Raw genomic sequence first — 19,959 nt, 5'->3', positions numbered from 1 at the left:
TGAGTGGTCAGTGTGACGCTTGACGTGAACGTCGCCGCCTGCACGCTAGTGGTGTGGGAACTGGCGGCCATTTTGGCCGGTTTCTCTTCGGGTGGTTTGCACGTTGCTGCACAGGGAGAAGAGCGAGTGTCACAGCTGAGGAACGGGGTCCGACATCCCTCCCCTCTCCCACCAACCGGGAACAGCCCCACCAGTAGCAACTTCCTTCCCCAGTAAGTTACCGGCAGACCCGTGACGTCACTCCCTCGTTTCTACATATGTTTTATAATGATGTTCTTCCTCCATTGTCAGACAGGGGCTTATCAGACTTTTATTATCCTGGACTATCGCTGCTGTTAATATGATAATGGGATATTGTGATGCCTTCGATCTAGGGATTAACGCAGATTTTTTTCTCTGTTCAAATATCCTTTCATATGTTGTGGGGGCAGACACTAGTTCTGTGTGTTCAATGGGATAATTGGGCTAGTTGATCTGCCTGGGTAGTGCTGATCTGGTGTTAGAGCTAGTATTTGCGGTTACAAATATACTGTAGTTATAGACTGATACATTGTAATTACATATATTTTGATCATATATTGGCAAGTAGAAACTGTCTTTAACATAAATTGCTTTTAGACATTTACATCATTTAAGATTGGCACTGCAATTGCAAGCTGTTCATTTGGTCCCATAAAATAGTTGACTCATTGCAGCTATTCATTTTTGGATACACCATATTATTTATCCAAACACGGAGAGTTTTGTGCAACTTGTGGTCAGTGCTTTACGTTGTTCAGGCTAAACCATTAATTATTACATAAAGTCAGAGCAGAGAGCGACATATTTTAGTTTGTATATTTGTACAGATAAATGTGCAGCTGGTCTTTACAGCAGTGAGATAGATGCAGCACTTGCTTTCTTATCTATTTGGCTTTTGTGTAACAGTTGCTGAGTCCTATTTGTGCTTCTGTCATGGTTTTGCAAACTGTTATACTACACAGTGTAGGCTATTCACTCAGTATTAGGACCGATAGAGTGTGATTCTTGAGAGCCGGTAAATATTTCCTGTTTGTGCTTTTGGAAACTATACACCTTCTGTTGGTCTTCCCATATAGATATCAAATTAAAATAAAATTCTCAGCACATCTCAACATCCAAGCATGACTGCAGCATAAGCCTCTAAATAGCAGTATAATTTAGTCATTGAATGAATTGGTCAAATGGGTACTTCAATTATGTGGAGTTTCTTCACCATACCATGTACACCTGTTTTATGCAATAAAGGTTACATGGTATTATTATTTAATTTTGAGGTGTCCCAGTGCTCTGCAGCACCAGAGGTGGGCAAAACCGCCATGATTTTTAACACATTTGTATTCATGTAGGTATGTTATTACATTAAACTAATAATAGGGAGAGTGCTAAAGACATACTGTATTCATATATAAATCTATTAGAGAAGACATTTTTAGATTTTAGTTGAATGTGTTAGACTGTAGTAACTCTTACTATCACGAAGTTAGATTCATCTGCATGCTAGTGATCCATGAACATATTTATTAAGATACATGGGTTTCATACATTTTGCGTCCAGTTTTTGTGGCTGTAATAGCTTGCACACCGAGTTGGGTCCTAGAAATGCAATTGTAAAGCAAGAATATGAATTGCCCTATGCCATGGCATACGGAAATGCAGTTTTTACTAATGTACTTTGTATAATCCCCTTAGTCATCGCCTTCACAGATGGCTTAAGTAAACCAATAGACAAATTGGTATTGCACATCTGCAATGCTGTTTTTAATTACAAGATATTGGGGGGAAAAATGACCCTTCTCTCAAGAAATGCTCTCCTCAACTGCATATAGTTCATCTCCTCAATGGAATACATCAGACTTCCGAACAACACTGTCACTAAATGTCACAATATCCATGATATCAGTTCAACAATGTCTACATCCCTTGTGTGATTTAACCATTAACCCTACATCCTAGCGTAGATCCCTCACACCTGCATACCTGGCAATGTAGACAGTTATATAAAGCAGCCTCTTTTTATGTTTATTACTTTGAGGCTTTAAACCTTCCACTCTCCAGCTGCTACAGCATACATTGTGTTTTGCTGATATCTTTTGTTTAACAGCAGCTGAAAATTCTTTAAATGTGTTTTCAGATCACTATATTTTTTGCCACTGCTTTTTTTTTTACAGTTTTCTCTTTGTTTCAATTTTGGGTGCAGGTTTTAGTAATATTGCCTAGAAAAACCTTTGAAGCAACAACAACTACATCAAACAACATGGCAGACAAGCTAACAAGAATAGCTATTGTTAATCATGACAAATGTAAACCAAAGAAATGCCGTCAGGAGTGCAAAAAGAGTTGCCCCGTTGTAAGAATGGGTAAGTGTCTCAAGGTGTCAATAAATGCTAACAGTTTGGGTTTTGCATTTTTGTCTTGCCGTCTACTTCACAATTGTATTTTCCGTGTGTGTTAGTAAGACTTTTTATTGGAATCATAAAATTATTTGCAATGGTAGAAGTCAGAAATGCATGGATGTCTGTACTGTATGGCTTAATGTTATGTGAAGCCAATTGTAATATGAACTAAAACATCACACTATGGAATACATCATTATAGGAATCTAAAGCAGACTTAAAATAGTTTCATTACATGTTTTATTTTAGTCCCTGTGGTACCTATGCTAACCAGTGTTGTCATATACCAATCATACCCCTGAAATTACCGTTGAGAGTGGAGGGGTTTAGGATGACATATTGCAAAATGCAATTTCAATCTTTTATTTTGTCTCCTAGGAAAACTGTGCATTGAAGTCACTCCCCAGAGTAAGATTGTATGGATTTCCGAAACCCTCTGCATTGGGTGTGGTATCTGTATCAAGGTAAGATGTTTATTTATATTTAGTGTAGACCTAAATCAACAAGTGAAACAGATTTATATATGTTCTGCTTGTATTATTGGAATTCTGTATACTTTAATTTGAGGATGAGAGAGATTTGCTTTTAATTACAGAAATGTCCTTTTGGAGCCTTGTCTATTGTTAACTTGCCAAGCAACCTGGAGAAAGAAACCACTCACAGATATTGTGCCAATGCCTTTAAGCTTCACAGGTAAGAAGCAAAAGTCCGATATTAACATGTCAATAAAAACTCCAAGGTTGGAAAGATTTTTCTATTTATTTCTTCTTTGACCATAAAGAGTTGGACAATTGCTGTTTGTCAGGGCAACTAAATTATTCTGTGGTTCCTCCTTTTACTTGGTGTCGGCAACTGTCTGTTCTTTATAGCTGGTTCTCTGAAGCATTTGCTGAGAACATGAATGCTGCTTCTTGTTAGTTACAGCTTCCTAACACAGGGTTATAGTACTCTGCTGTGATAGTGAACATAGCATCTGTGGGTCTTATTGTAGTGCTGCCAGGACAATGTGTCCTAACACCCGCGCCCAATACTTGAAATCTGTTATCACTAAGGAGTGGGATGGATCACTGGCTGGTAATATGTGTAGTATCTGGGGTACTATTATTGTTGTTTATTTTTGAGGCGTTACAATGCTGTGCAGCACCTGGGGGGTGCAAAACCGCCATAAAACAAGGAAATACAAGGTATACAAGCTGCTCATTAGAGAGTTTACAATCTTATGGCCTTGCTTTTCATCAGGTCTTACCTCCCACATAACTATCTTCCTACAAATGTAAACACAGTTAAAACTTATGAAGACAGTGGGGGATTATCTGCTAGTGCCAAGGAGTGGCACCTATCTCAATTCAACTGCTGGACTCGATACTGTCAACTGTGTCTCTTCGTACCAAGCACGTTGCACCACCGTTAGCTGCACAGAAATCCCAGTTTCCAGTGAAGCTGCTCATAATGCGGTTTATTTACTGTAGTGACACGTTACTCACAGGCAGCTACAATTATGACTCCACTACATTTTGTTTTAAGTGTTCCTCACACAACTTAAAATGTTAGGCTCATTTGGGAAGGGCTTTCGTTATCTCCTGATTCATGCCATTGTATGTCATTTGTTTGTTTCATAATCTTATCAATACAGCACTGCCTAATATGTCAGCACTTTATAAGTAACAGATAATGCTACTTATCAGGCAAAGTTCCTTTTATATGCATGCCCCCTTTTAGTCCACCGTATAATGATGCATATACTGCAAACAAAATATTTAATGAAGGTGCTGTTAAGTGCTCATTGTCCTAAAAAGTTTGAACTGATATTGATTGATGGGCAAAACAGTGGCAGTTAAACAATCCTACTTGTATTACTTTTTAATTTCTAAGTCTCCCTCTCTTAAAGAATTTTTAAGATTACAATTACATTAAATTTTCTACATACAGGTTGCCTACTCCCCGGCCTGGTGAGGTGCTAGGATTGGTTGGCACCAACGGCATTGGGAAATCAACTGCATTGAAAATTCTGGCTGGAAAACAAAAACCTAACCTTGGGAAGTATGATGTAAGTATGACACATGTTATTGGTGTGGATTGTTTGGAGAGGGTATCTTATTCTACGGATTCAATTACAAACTACGTGTTAGTGATAATCTTTATCTAGAATTACATGAATTTACAAACCTTTCTGATAATCTAATGTGTCTACAAATTATCATACTTAAATTCAGTAGATTACAATGAAATATGAAAGCACATTTAAAATATATTATGTGAGTTAAAGTGAACAAACGAGAGTATGAGTTAGCATACGTTCAGTGTATATAGATTATTAACCCTACGTCTTAGAATCTAAATTCCCTACTACATGACCGCATACACATACAAGGGCCAATTAACCTGTCTCTGTGTATGTTTTCCACCAATTTGAAATTCTCCATCTACATCATAAAGTGGGCTGCATTGCTTCAGGAAAGTTGGAGATATCGCAACCATTCTGCTAGTTGCCCTAATTTAGTATTCCAGTATTAGGAAGTTTTGCTTTATAGAAAGGGGGGGGGGGCATGGTAAACAGAAGTCATAGCACTAGAAGAATGATTGACGCTTTAGCCAGTAGAAGATTGTTAATCTTATGAGAATTGAAAATATCTGAAGTTGATCATAGTGAATAAGATTCTCTCATGCAATGTTCCATTTGTCTAATAAAAATATTGAGAGTTGAATGTGTTAAAATATTTCTGTTGTGGGAACTAATCTAGGTGCTATGAAGTTATCAGGGTTCCTGTCACCTACACACACATTTTGTTGGCTGTTTGAATATTCAACCTATTCACAAGGCATTAAGTGATATCAATGAGTCATGTGGCATGGAAATTGGTGCACATTGTAGTCTGGTTGCTGAGCTTACCATGTACTAGAACGTTTGTGTCTACCCTGTAAGCCTGTTACTGCCATTCAAAGTCCTGTAAATTGTGACACGAGTGACAATCATCCATGTTCAATACATCAACTTATGAGTATAGCCATGTGAGTTGCAAAAATGACAACCGACATAAAAGGAGACGGACACAACCACATGCACGTGTCTGTTCATAGGTTGTCCTTCCTTGGACCATTTTTAGTAGGTACTAACCACTGCACACCAGGAACACCTTACAAGACCTGCCATTTTGGAGATGCTTTGACCCAGTCGTCTAGACATCACAATCTGACCCTTCTCAAAGTCACTCAGATCCTTACGCTTGGCCATTTTTCTGTTTCCAACACATCAACTTCAAGAACTGATTTTTCGCTTCCTGTCTAATGTATCCCACCCCTTGACAGGCGACATTGTATCGAGATAATGTTATTCACTTCTATTGTCCGTGGTTTTAATATTGTGTCAGATCATTTTGTGTGTGTGTGTAATAAATATATATATATTGTGTGTGTACTCATACTCACACTGCAGTAGTACTTTTGTTTACATACTATTTCAATGCACTTTGTATACTTCCCATTTACAAATTAATTAGCAAGTTAGATTAGTTCACCATCTTAAAAGTGGTGCTGAGATTTTAAAATGACTCATTGGCACATTGTATGTTTTATTCATGCTGCATAATTTATTTATGTTAAAGGATCCCCCAGATTGGCAAGAAATCCTCACTTACTTTAGGGGGTCAGAGTTGCAGAATTACTTCACCAAAATTCTGGAGGATGACTTGAAGGCCATCATTAAGCCGCAGTATGTGGACCAAATTCCAAAAGCTGCAAAGGTCAGTATGGACTGTGGTTGTTTACACATGTGAAGTCTATCTATGTTTACTCCTTGGAAATATGATTGCCTTGTCTGTTTATATATGTATCATATAAATTGGGTGGAATTGAAGTTGTAGATTATGTAAAGGAAATTGCTGTTTTAACACTTTGCAGGGTGATCACTTTGCAGGGTGATCTTTTTTTTTTATTTCCAAATGACTTCTATTAATAAACACTGGCATAAATTGTGAAGAATTTACGGTAGTCTGTGTACAGCGTATGAAAAAATATTTGTTTAATTTCACAGGGCCCTGTTGGGACCATTTTGGATCGAAAGGATGAAACAAGAACCCAGACAATTGTTTGTGAACAGTTGGGTAAGTATCCCGGGAAGTCACAAAATATTACACTTTGATCATTTTTAATTGATATAAATGCGAGAGACTTCACTTGATAGTAGAAGTGGAAATAATTATTTCAGTCCTGTGGTTGAACATAGGAATGGGACAATGGTTATAGTTCTTGAGCTGTAAGACTGGTTTACATCACTTTCTTTAAGCACAACAGTACTTCAGTTCATTAGTAACATGATTTAAAATCTGGATTTGAATCAAACAGCTTGATTGGTGAACAATCTAGTTATTTAGATGTAAGGTTGCCATTGCCATCACTAAACAGTGAGAACAGCAACTCCTCATGTGGCTTTTCTCCTTACGCTGTGCTCTCTGACGTAGAAATCTGAAGTTTAGGTTATTAGGGACATGCAATCCAGCTAAATTCCTTGTTGGGCTACTAGATTTTTCTGTGGGTATAACAGAGATTCTAAATTTGTTTACTGCATGATGGTCCCGTCACCCACAATGCAATATTTTCATGACAATGCTATGTCACAGATTTGACTCACCTGAGAGATCGAAATGTGGAGGACCTTTCGGGAGGAGAGCTTCAGCGATTTGCTTGTGCCGTTGTTTGTATCCAAAAAGCTGACATGTAAGGAAATTAAATATTTACAAATTTCCCATTGTGCTGTAACAGTTCATTTTTCAACATTTGAAATTAAAATGATCCTTCAGTGTTCTTAGACCTTCTTGTGGTTTTATCTTATTACAGCTTCATGTTTGATGAACCATCTAGTTATTTAGATGTAAAGCAACGTCTTAAGGCTGCCATTACCATAAGATCTCTGATTGACCCTGACCGGTAAGAAGAAAATAAATAATGCTGTTAAGTGTGCAACTTTATTCTGCTTTTATCATGTTGGCATATGTCTGTGTTATAAGTAGCTTTGAAAAGTGATGTAGGAATGGTATTGCAATGAGGGTTCTGTCTTTTTTGAAATATTGCTTCTAGAAGCAGAATTCAAACAAGTTACTCGTGATGTGACTGGTATGCTTAAGAATATATAAATTGTGACTGGGCACTTAGTTTCACAATTAGACAGAAAAAATGTTTGTTTGTTTGTTTTGTGCTTGTAATTAAGAAGCAAGTAAAGATGCCCTGATTAAAAACTAAGTATGGAGATTAAGTTGTATGTTTTTAAATTTTTGTGTGGCTGTTCACTGAATATATATTCCTAAATCTGTGGTTTTTTTTGCAGTTACATCATTGTGGTAGAGCACGATCTGAGTGTTCTAGATTATCTTTCGGACTTCATTTGCTGCTTGTACGGTGTTCCAAGTGCTTATGGTGTGGTCACTATGCCTTTCAGTGTCAGAGAAGGTATGTTTTACTGGGACAATAAGCCATAGAAACCACATGTCTGTCTTATGAGCCATATGCATGTTTTTTAACGTACCTGCTACATAGTAACATTCCTATTATTGTTCACATGTAGACCCATGTAGAAATTTGGTTTTGAACTTATGTGGTAATATTCAATCTGTCCCTAAAAAATAGTATTTTTGTTTCAAAAAATATCTGTATGCATTGTGAAAACATGATTACTGTTTCCACCCAGGCTTATAATGTATCTAAACCTATTGCTCTCTCCTAGGCATTAACATCTTCTTGGATGGCTATGTTCCCACTGAAAATTTAAGATTTAGAGACTCCTCGTTGGTGTTTAAGGTAGCCGAAACTGCCAATGAAGAGGAAATTAAAAAGATGTGCATGTATAAGTATCCATCAATGAGAAAGCAATTGGGGGATTTCCAGCTGCGTATTGTTGCTGGCGAGTTCACAGATTCTGAAATCATGGTCATGTTGGGAGAGAATGGTAAGGAGTATGTCTAAATATATCTACACCAGTTATACTGGAAAATCCATATACAGATCTCATATACATACTCATCTGATTCACTTGTTTGTCATTATGTACTCAAGACACAGCCCTGTCCCCATGCGTAATGATATATATTTGAATGCTTGGGCTATCTGTTTCTTCACCATTGGGAATTCAGGACAATCAAATACTGAAGCTTAAGACTAACTCCTGTTAGATCATTCATATGGTGCTCATAGCAGCAGGAGATGAGTGAGCTGATCTTGTGGGAGATAGTGACCTGTTCACTCGTATGATTATTGTAGCAAGGGCAGGGCCTCTGTCATGAAACGAGATGGGGGAATGGAGGGAAACTGCATACTTTGTTATTTAGTAGAAGGGCCCCATATTACACAGAGTAGTAATGATGAGGCTGCTATCAAACTGGTGCAGAGTGCATCCCTCTGAAATTAAGTTCATCTATCCAGCTTGTTGAACAAATCTTGCAGAATTCATTAGTGACTAGAACGATTACATGTAATTTTGTGTCTAAACAGGAACTGGTAAAACTACCTTTATCCGAATGCTGGCTGGAAGGCTGAAGCCCGATGAAGGAGGTAAAGAAAAATCGCATTAACACTCTTTCTATGCTTTTATTTTTTAATCCCTAAACCATGTTGACTGTTTCAGCATTACCTAAATGTAGTGTTTTTACATTTGTGATATAAAACACAGATTGCTCAGTTAAAAAAAAGACGATATCTGATCCATCGGGGGGACACTGCTAGCATGGGTTGTATGAAGGGACACACAGGAGTTGGCTCTTAAACCGTTGACTATCTGTTCAGTGTAACTGACAGAACTCCTCTGTATCCCCCTCATACAACCTTTGGTAGCAGATTGGATCGTGTTTTTTTTACAAGTAAATCACTAAATTGGTGGCGTTTGTAGATGTACATATCATTTTAGATAACTACTTGTTTGTCTGTTTGGCAGGTGATGTACCAGTCCTTAATGTGAGCTACAAACCACAGAAAATTAGTCCAAAATCAACAGTAAGTAATTCTTAATGACTTCTGCATAATTAACTGCATGGGCTAAAATTGGGGATATTTCACAGACAACTTGCAAGCAGGATATCATTGTTATGTTCCAGATATCTATTGGATACAACTTTTTTTGCTCAATAATCTGTTAGTGAACAGCTTACAACAGGACTTCAATGCTATTTAAAAACAAATGGCATTCAAAACAGAGTAACGATACCAGTCGCTGGAAAGGCAGAGGAGAGGAGCAGCGTGCAGCCTGACGATGTGGGAGTCCCAATATGGTGACTTCTGTGCAGGAACAGGAAAGAGGAAGATGGCAGGAAGTTCCTCCTTCTTATCCTCCTCCAAAATGGCCGCCTCTCCGTAATGCCGATCAGCACATACAAAGTATGGCTGTCGGCGCCTACCGCACACACACTGTGCTATTGTGCCCAGGCAGCGTGTGTGCTGTCCCCTCCCCTGTCTGCACCACCTCCACGGAGAGCAGTGCGCAACTAGACCTTTTCTCCCGATGCTCGTTGTCTAGAGGGAGGGGGTCTTGCTGGCATGTCCATTGGCGGAGGGAGATGGATCCCTGCGTGCGACATCTACTACAGTGCCCCAGTACCTATTTAAGGGTAACTCCTGTGTGGGGCACCTAAAGCTGGGTCTTAGGATTGATCCCCGCTTAGCACCTTTAGAAAAAATTTTAGAATAAAAACATGTTAATAATGTAACTAAACTAGGTATAGGCAGGAGCCTATACAAAAGTCTCCTAACTCCTAAGGCACTAAAAAAAAACTAGGGTACCCACAGGAGAGTAGGGGCATAGTAGGAGAGGAGAGTCAAGATCAAAGAAGTTATAAGTGCCTAAACTCTACACCCACTACTATACACCAATGTCTCGCAGTGTCCCCCAATGTAGTAAGAGGAATTGATTTTACGGTGAGTAAAAATCTTTTCTTGTCATGGAGCATGTAATTACAACACATGCAGTAATATGTAAGTTCTTAACAGAATTACTAAATATTTTTCATATCTGATTGCAGCAAGTTTGCAATAAAAGTTTATGTAGAAAAAAGCATTTCATAAACACAAAAATGGGAATATTTGCCCTTACAGAATGGCCATGATACTTGTTTATGTGACATTAAGTTGGGCATCATTCGCTTATAATGCAGGAAGTTTACAAACGGAAGGTGCCCTCCTACGTGATGCAAGTTTTGATGGCCAGGTGGGCCACCTTGCGATTAAATGGCCGTAAATCACAGTATGTATGGAACTAAGACGACCACAAATCATGTGAGCTATGATTTGTTGATCAGGAAATGCAGTGTAATCCACATCTGACAGTGTGCGTGCTCATGGTGCACCAAATGACTGGACCTTTTCTCTTTCATCCTATCTAGGGAACACTGCTACCATAGGGTTGTGTGAGGGGAGTGGAGTTTGGCACTTAACTAGTTAACTTTGTTAATGTATCCTGTTGACAAACCCCTTCCCTCTGCAACCCCCCCTATAGCCTCTTCAGTTTTAGTTGAGTGCCCAAGGGAGTTGTGCTTACTTATGCCAGCAGTTATAATTAATATAGTTTTTACTATTTTCTTTAACTGTTTTATTTAAAAAAAAATTCTCTTATTATCAGGAGTGTGCTCTGTCCTATACAGAGCACACTAGTTCAGTAAAAGGGGGCAGGTGTGGGGAGGGCTCTTACTGACAGCAGGAGGTCCGTTTATCTCCCCCTTTTCAGTGTGACAGTCGCTGTCACACTGATCTTTATCTAGTGAGCTTCAGAGGCTGCCATTAAGGAACATACCAAGTCCCCTCCTCAGAGAAAGAAGGGGGGGAACTTGGTTACATGTTGCAGCAGGATTCTAGCGATTACTGCCTATTAAAGAGGCAGTAAATTGCCAGCCTGACATCTGAAGAAAAAAATGAGGCAGATAAGAGGTGCAGGATGGAGGTAGCTAACACAATAGAGCCCCCCCCACCTGCACAGACATTGTGGACTCTCCTCAAGGCGCCAAAGGAACTGCCCGGGAAAGCACAGCAGCTACTCTCAAAGACACAGAGCTGCTGACAGATATTTTCTGCTCCAGACATCTTAGCCTTGGGAAGGCTTAGTACCAAGAAAATCTAATTTTATTTTTCTATACCCCCTAATTTAGATAGGGGTGTATTAGAACATTTATTTCATGCAAATAGATTTATAACACAGAATACTACTTGCATAGATATTCTGTTGTCACACACATAGCCTTAACAGGAATACTATCTTTTGACTTCTGTCATAGATTAGTTAGTATCTTCTGTCTATTCCTTGTGTGATTGCCTGCATTACAGTTTATTACTGTACTCTGTTACCTTAAAATGTCTGACAAGGGTAAATCACCTTGCTTCAAGTGTAAAGGTAAATTACCCAATGAACAGCAGGACCCGGGGGCGCTTTGTACTGACTACTGTGGGGCTCCCATGGTAGCGCAGGCACAGATTAACACATCACCAATAACGGAAACACCAGCATGGGCGGCTGGCCTGACGCAGGGGGTTACCACATTGGTACAACTGCTTTCTAAACCGACAGAGATTCCGACGGTTGCTGTGGTACTCCTTTCAACCTCTGGAACAATAGACCCCGTTAATTCTGGGGGGGATCACTGAGTCTGTTGTCTCAGGACAGGCGGGGGGGGGGGGGGGGTCCATCCGTGCTCTCCTTACAGGCCTCTTACTGGAGAACCGGCTTGGTCTACATCATTGGTCAGGGGCCTAGATCGGTTAAACCGTTTCTTGGAGTTTCTTGGAGGCCCCAAGACCTTTACCCAAGAACAAGAGACACAGATCCGCTAACCTTCTGTCCCTCTCTGATTCTGAAAGATCCTCAGAAGAGGAGGGCGAGGTTTTAGAGGATTCTGATTCCGCACAGGTTACGGACCCAGAGGAATCTCCCAGATATCAAGGGATTGATGACCTGGTGGTAGCAGTGCAGTAGGCACTTGACCTTCTAGACCTAGAGGAGACAAGAACTATAGATAGGAGTCTCTTTAAAAAGGTCAGGAGACAGGTGATCTGTTTTCCTCCATCAGTGTAGTTGAGATATCACAGAAGCATCCTGGAAACAACCTGATCGCAGGTTTGTTATTCCACAGAGGTACCTTGCTCTATACCCATTGCAGGAGGATGATCTAAACCGTTGGGAACAGGTTCCAAGGGTTGATACGCCAGTGGCACGCTTAGCTCTCACACCACACTCCCTGTTCCAGGGACTGCCTTCCTGCAGGATTCCACTGACCGTAAGATATAGGCTTTCTTAAAGTCCACATACAGTGCAGCAGGCACTTCCTTTAGACCCATGTTTTCATCAGCATGTGTTGCCAGGGCTATGGAAACATGGGCTGACCAGTTGGCAACAAGTCTGCAAGATTCAGACTTACATCCCCTTGCCCTTCAACTCAATGAGGCTTCAGGATACGTATACGAAGCTGCCCAAAACGTAGCTTCCATTTCCTCATCGGTTTCTGCAATGGCAGTTGCGGCCAGGAGGACCCTTTGGCTGAAGTCCTGGGATGCAGACACCGAATCTAAGAGATCTTTGGAGTATCTCCCTTATTCAGGTTGAGTGTTATTTGGGCCTGAATTGGACAGCATAAATTCCCAGGCCACAGGAGCCAAAAGTACCTTCCTACCAGTCAATGTCCCAAAGCCTAGGACACCCAGGTTTGGCTCATTTAGACAGCCCTTTCGCGGGGGCTGATCTGGTCAGGGCCAGACATACAGGTCCAGACCATCTGGCACCAGAGGACACTCGCACCGAGGTAGGTCTTCCTGATCCTCCTACTCCACGAATCGTCCCTATTCCAAGCTCCCGGATAAACCGTCAGCTTGACGCCCACCCCCTTCTTGTGGCAGCAGGAGTGGGGGGACGTCTGCTTCTGTTCAGAGATCAGCGGGCAGAGTCCTCGGAGGACAGTTGGATTTGCAGGATCATGACTGACGAGAGGTTACATAATAAATCTATCGTGCTCGGTCCCTCATCGGTTTTTCTCAACCAGTTTGCCGTGCAACCCACAAAGAAGACAGGCAATGCTCCTCTGTGTTGCCTCTCTTCTTTCCGCAGGAGTCATCCGGGAAGTTCCGGAACACCAAAAGAGACAGCGTTTCTACTCCAACCTTCTTTCGCCCTATCTTGAACCTAAAACAGATGAACCTTCACCTGCAGGTGGTCAGATTTTGGATGGAATTCCTCAGGTTGGTTATCAAAGGACTGGAAGAAAACCAGTTCATGGCGTCGATAGACATCAAACGCCAACCTCCACGTTCTGATCTGGAAGCCACATCAGGCTCTTCTCAGATTCATAGTAGGACTTTCTCACTACCAGTTCACAGCTCTCCCATTCGGCCTTGTTACAGCACCAAGGGCGGTGATGGCGGCTTATCTTCATTCCAGAGGCGTGCCATACCTGGAGGATCTACTAATCAAGGCTGCATCGGCTCACCTGCTCGACCACCATCTACAGTTCTCCATCAGGATCTTGGAGATGCATGGGTGGCTCATAAATCGGGCCAAATCCCAGTTAACCTCTTGCCAGAGAATGATTTTTCTGAGACTGATAATGGATTCCAACAATTAGAAGGTTTTCCTTCCTGAGGACAAAGCACGATTCGTGTGGGACTGCGATTTGAGTTTTGCCCTGCCGCAGACCGTCTGTCCTCTTATGCATGCGTTTACTAGGAAAGATGGTGTCGACCTTCGAGACACTCCCTTATGATCAAATTCACTCTTGCTTCCAATGGGACCTCTTAAATGGGTCAGGATACCCTCAGAAGTTAGAACGCCTATTGATTCGCTTGTCACCAGAGGCGGGACAATCCCTCAGATGGTGGATAGCCCAGGACAATTTGTTATTCGGCAGGTCCTTTGCTCCATGGTCTTGGATCTTAGTATCCACAGACGCCAGCCTTCGGGGATGGGGGGCTGTGGCCCTTCATTTGAGACTTTTAGGGGCTCTGGTCCGCTCAGGAGACCTCTCTCCCTATTAACATACTGGAACTGAAAGACATATTTAAGGCCCTACAGGGAGCCCAGTCCATCCTGCAGGGCCAATCGGTCCGTCTGCAGTCCGACAATGCCACGGCAGTGTCGTACGTCAACAGATAGGGGGGCATCGGGAGTGCAAGAGCAATGGAGGTGGCAACTGAGATCTTGACCGGCATGCAATTCTGCCAGGGGAATGGTCTCTTCATCAGGAGGTCTTTTAGTCTCTGGTCGTTCGATGGGGGAATCCGGACAGAGACCTAATGGCGTCTCATCACAACAGAAAGGTCCTAGACTTTTGATCAAGGGCAAGGGACCTCTTGGCAGTGGCCGTCAATGTAATGACAATGCCCTGGGATTTCAGGTTAGGATTCTCTCCCATTTCCATGATTCCCCGCATCCTTCGGAGAGTCAAGCAGCATGGGACTGCCAGTCATACTGGTGGCTCCAGCTTGTCCGCGGAGGGTCTGGTATTCAGAAATTCTGTTGATGGCGGTAGGTCCAGGTCTTCGGTTACCTCTTCGAGAAGACCTTCTTTTACAGGGACCATTCCAACACCAGGACTTACTGTGGCTGAATTTAATGGCATGGCTGTCGAAGCCAACCTTTGGAGGTCTAGAGGGTTCTCTTCATGAGTAGTGGACACCCTCCTTAGGGCTAGAAAACCAGTCTCTGCTCGTATTTACCACGGCATTTGGCTTACCTACATTGGATGGTGTGAGAGCTGGACCTGCCACATGGCTTCGTTCCGCCTCTCTAGGTTTCTTGCCTTTCTCCAGGATGGCCTGGATGGGGGCCTTCATCTGGGGTCCTTTTAAAAGTGCAGATTACTGGATGTCAGGACCTTCCTGCATATTCACCCTCCATATGTTCTGCCCACGGCACCCTGGGATATTTGTCTGGTCCTTAATAGGCTTCAAGGTGGGGTTACGGTTCTTAACATGGAAAGTTGCCTTTCTACTAGCAATTGCGTCCGCTTGTAGAGTTCCGAGCTGTGGGCTCTATCACGTCGTGAACCATATCTTGTGTTTCACGATGATAGGGCGGTTCTTAGAACCGTTCCTACTTTCCTGGCAAAAGTAGTTTCCGGGTTTCATGTTAACCAATAGTGGTTCCGGTGTTCACAGAGAAACCACAAGCCTCTGGAACAGGCTCTGGAATTTCTGGATGTGGTCAGAGGTCTCCGAATCTATGTCCACAGGACATCAAAGATTCGCCGCACAGACCTGTGCCAGATCGTATTGCTGCCAATTCTTTCCGTTCGGTGGGCGCGTCTTGGGCTGCGCGATATGGGGCCTCAGCAGACCAGTTATGCAGAGCAGCCACTTGGTCCTCGGTCCATACCTTTACAGAAATTTACCAATTCAATGTCTATGTCAGATGGCAGTTTTGGCCTTAGTGTTCTACGTTCTGGGCTGTCAGAGCGGTCCCTCCCTTAAGTGGGCTGCTTTAGAAAGTCCCCATGGTAGCAGTGTCCTTTTGATTCCATCTGGGGGACGCTGCTTTCCTCCCTTCTGCTGTTTGGTCTTTGGTTTTTTTTTTAACACCCCTTCCTTGGGGCTTTATACTTGGGGCACTCAACTAAAACTGAAGAGGCTACAGGGGGATTGCAGAGGGGAGGGGTTTGTCAGCCGGATACATTAACAAAGTTAACTAGTTAAGTGCCAAACTCCACTCCCCTCACACATCCCCATGGTAGCAGTGTCCCGCACATGGAATCGGATTTATCGCGAGTATAAAAATCCTTTTTCTGATTTGGTCAGACATGCATGTTCTGAGATTGACCTGTGTATGTCTAGTTTTATAGTTCTAATTTTCTTTTTATTTTAATAGGGATCTGTTCGCCAGCTGCTGCATGAGAAGATCAGAGATGCCTACACACATCCTCAGTTTGTCACAGATGTGATGAAACCAATGCAGATTGAAAATATTATTGACCAAGAGGTAAATGTACTTTAATTTTTTTCTTTTTGTATATTACTGTTTGGAGGAGGTTTGAACAGTATACTTTGTACTTTACTGCTCAAATAATTAAAGAGAACAAAATTAATTTACATTTTTATTGTCACTGCAGTTAAAGTTTTTCTGCCACTAAATATAAGTGTTGATCTAACAGGTGCAGACGTTATCCGGAGGTGAGTTGCAGCGTGTGGCTTTGGCTCTGTGTCTGGGTAAACCTGCTGATGTGTACCTCATTGATGAGCCTTCAGCGTATCTGGATTCTGAACAGCGTCTCATGGCAGCCAGAGTCATCAAGCGGTAATTGTATCTTTCGTTTTTAATTTATAAACATACCTAGTGCCATAGGCCATGCCTATAATAGTATGCATAGACACAAAATATGAAAGGCAGAGGTGTAATTCCCTCTGGTGGAAACTCTGCACTTGCCCCTGTTTATAAAGATACATGTACCCTGGAAAATGTACCGTTTTAACTTATGGTTTGTTTCTTTGTAGATTCATACTTCACGCCAAGAAGACTGCTTTCATTGTGGAGCATGATTTTATTATGGCCACCTATCTTGCTGACCGTGTTATTGTCTTTGATGGTATCCCTTCTAGGGATACAGTTGCAAACAGGTAGAGATTCAGATGTTATATCTCTTACAAAAATACAAATTGTTGGGTTTTTGGTTTGTTTTATTTTAAGCTAACATTGTATCTCTACTCTACATTTTAGTATATTACATTGACATGAATTGGTTGTTTTTTTTTCAGCCCTCAAACACTTCTTGCTGGCATGAACAAATTTTTGTCTCAGCTTGAGATTACATTTAGGAGAGACCCCAACAACTATAGACCAAGAATAAACAAACATAATTCTATCAAGGTAAGAACACTGATCTGAAAACACAGAGCACACATTCTCTGGGGTATTCCATACAATGCATATGTGATTTATTTTATATTTTTTGATAAATGATCTGCACATTTTAATGAAGGTCATAAGCCAGTCTCTTGCTGATAAATGTTTACAACCACAAAACACACATACTTGTACAGTGATTCCCAACCAATGTGTCATTTAATGTGTTGGAAAATTCTAAGGGCAATGAAGAGAATGATTTAAAAAAAGATTGAGCTGTTTACATTTTTTTAATTATTTAACATTTGCAATACTTTACAAACATTGAAGAATAATCCAAGTTTTGTTTATCGTTTTAACAAGTGTTCATTTTTTTTTTGTACTCTGATAGAAATTAGAGGGTTCTCTACCTTTTCCAGGAGCACACAAACTATTTAGTGATTATACAGATGGGTAAAAAAGGGATATGATAAGGACATTTGTTTTTTTTTATCTTTGTCCGTGTTTCATAGTTGAGGGCATCTGTGTAACATTTAATGCTGTTTTTCCAATTGTTTGTTTTCTTTAACACTGTGTGACATTACAAAAAAGTAATACATTTACAATTGGATCAATTGTGCATTTTTTCATGCCAACAAAATACATGAGATTGTTCTGATATTCTTAGCATTGCCTAAGCAAATGGGTGATTTAAGGATGTAGTTTATCTGGTGTTGGTGTAGACTTTATTATTATAATCTTTTATGTTGCCACAAAGGGTCCACAGCTCCGTACATAGTGCGTAGTAGAAAACAATGAAAACAAATAAACAGTGCAATATAAATAGACAATTCTAATGGACAACAAGGCTAAGGACAGGTAGACTGGACACAGGGGTATGGGTGAATAAAGAACACTGGGAACCAGGAGGAGGAAGGAAGAGAGATGGGGAGTGAATTAAGCAGAATGGGTCAGAGCCCAGGAGTGTGGGCGCATCTACCAGGACCAAACCCGGTAATGTAGGGTAGAGGAGGAGACCAAGTCAGGAACCCAGAGTCAAGTTTTAGAAATTAAGCTGGAATAGGAGGACACAAGGTATAGAGGGCCCTGCTTGTGGGAGCTTGCAAATTAGGGAAATGGCAGATTAAAATTAGGTCCACACTACAGAAAATTTCTCCCAATGCAATATCGTTAACGATTTTGCCAGTGACTGTAAGTCCCTATCAGCATGTCAATTCATGAGTATACACTTGCACAATTTACTTTCAGATCTGTGCTCTTCATCTGTCAAACATCTGCTAGTAAGATCGTGACTCTGTAAACTTTATGGAGATCTGCCTACATTGCTGGTCGTGAGGGCATACACTCTTCATAGTTTGTCCAACATCATTCCATCGTTTTATAGAGATTTTACTCCGGTTATAAACTGAAATGAAACAATATGATGTGCTTTGGTATGATAAACATAAATGATGGGATCGTACACACTGATGCGATATCAGTGCTAATAGTCATTTATCGTATGATTGGCAAGATAATAAGGTGAAAAACCTGTAGTGTGGACACAGCTTAACAGGAAACACCAGGGGGAGTCAGGTGAAGGCACTAGAAAACTGAATGGAGAGTGGAAAGGTGTGGGCACTAGAGCAGTGAGACATTATTGTTGTACAATTGCTGACCCTATATAAATTCAATATCACATTTTCAATCTTACTGTCATTTGTTTCTCTTTTAGGATGTGGATCAGAAGAAGAGTGGAAACTATTTTTTCTTGGACGATTAAAGCGAATCCAGAAGTTTCTTCAGCTTTCTAAATCAAAAGAAATAAAACCTCTTTCATACAGCAACCCCAGGAGAATTTCCAACATGCTGCATTGTTTTACAACATAAATGTACAATGTTAACACCTCAGATAACTGCCTGGTAAAGAAAAGGAAATTGTTTCTCATTCCTTGTCGGCACCAATGCAAAACAAAGTTCTGATTGTTATGGTTTCATAACATGGTATCTAATTTATTCATCATGGATATTTTCCCCCTAATTTTAGAACCTTGTGAACTGTATTTGTCTAAAATATGGTTTATAAAATGCTGCCATGAAGCGTGCAATCTTATTTTAAAGAGTCTAAACCGCTAGAGGTTTTGAAAAATAAACATCCACCTAAAAGTGGCCCATTGCTTTTGACTGTTTTTGGGCATATGATATTTACAAACTCTTGCATATCTTAAATGTTTTCATATGAACAGTCCAAGGAAAATTGAAACCAATACCTTCTATGGGCTTATAACAGTAACCTGAAAACACAAGTGTTTCCCATACACACCTAAGTTGTTAGCAAGTACCTGGCTGCTATTCTTGACATGCTGTTTGAGCCCCATGATTAATTAGGTTGAGACAGTCTCTTCATTATATACTGATATCTAATGCAGTTGATCAGAAAATCCTTCAGATTAAAACACCAAAGGGTAGATTCAATTTCCTAAATATCTGCACGAGGTGTCTCACAGCCATTTTGAGTTGCCGGAATGGCCGTGAGACAGTTTGCACGGGTTTTTGCTGTTTCTTTGTTACAGAAGCACCGCTGATTATTACTCGCACCTCATGCGAGCAAAACTCAGTGTTACTTTCAACCATAGTTACTGTAAAAAAAAAAAAAACGCGTCCATGATGTTCTTAGGAACATTTGCGGACAATTGAATCTGCCCCCAAGAATTCTGGACCAAAGAGGGCAACACATTATTCAATGTGAGCCAGATAATGCTGGTCTAATTCTTATCC

At 40.9% G+C, this 19,959-nt stretch overlaps 1 protein-coding gene across 1 annotated transcript; it reads left to right on the top strand.

Annotated features, from left to right (window-relative positions):
* Nucleotides 1-33: 33 nt before the first annotated feature.
* Nucleotides 34-19,350, top strand: ABCE1 (ATP binding cassette subfamily E member 1). The gene is made up of 18 exons (XM_075199180.1): nucleotides 34-212; nucleotides 2,219-2,378; nucleotides 2,793-2,878; nucleotides 3,010-3,107; nucleotides 4,344-4,461; nucleotides 6,017-6,154; nucleotides 6,445-6,514; nucleotides 7,031-7,127; nucleotides 7,248-7,337; nucleotides 7,735-7,856; nucleotides 8,131-8,352; nucleotides 8,895-8,954; nucleotides 9,334-9,392; nucleotides 16,231-16,341; nucleotides 16,514-16,656; nucleotides 16,854-16,976; nucleotides 17,115-17,226; nucleotides 18,917-19,350. The coding sequence occupies exons 2-18, from the start codon at nucleotides 2,276-2,278 to the stop codon at nucleotides 18,962-18,964; spliced, it is 1,800 nt and encodes a 599-aa protein (XP_075055281.1). The 5' UTR covers nucleotides 34-212; nucleotides 2,219-2,275; the 3' UTR covers nucleotides 18,965-19,350.
* Nucleotides 19,351-19,959: the final 609 nt, after the last annotated feature.

Source organism: Mixophyes fleayi, chromosome 1, assembly GCF_038048845.1.
Source record: "Mixophyes fleayi isolate aMixFle1 chromosome 1, aMixFle1.hap1, whole genome shotgun sequence".
Lineage (NCBI taxonomy): Eukaryota > Metazoa > Chordata > Amphibia > Anura > Limnodynastidae > Mixophyes > Mixophyes fleayi.
This window is presented reverse-complemented; position numbering and strand designations above follow the sequence as displayed.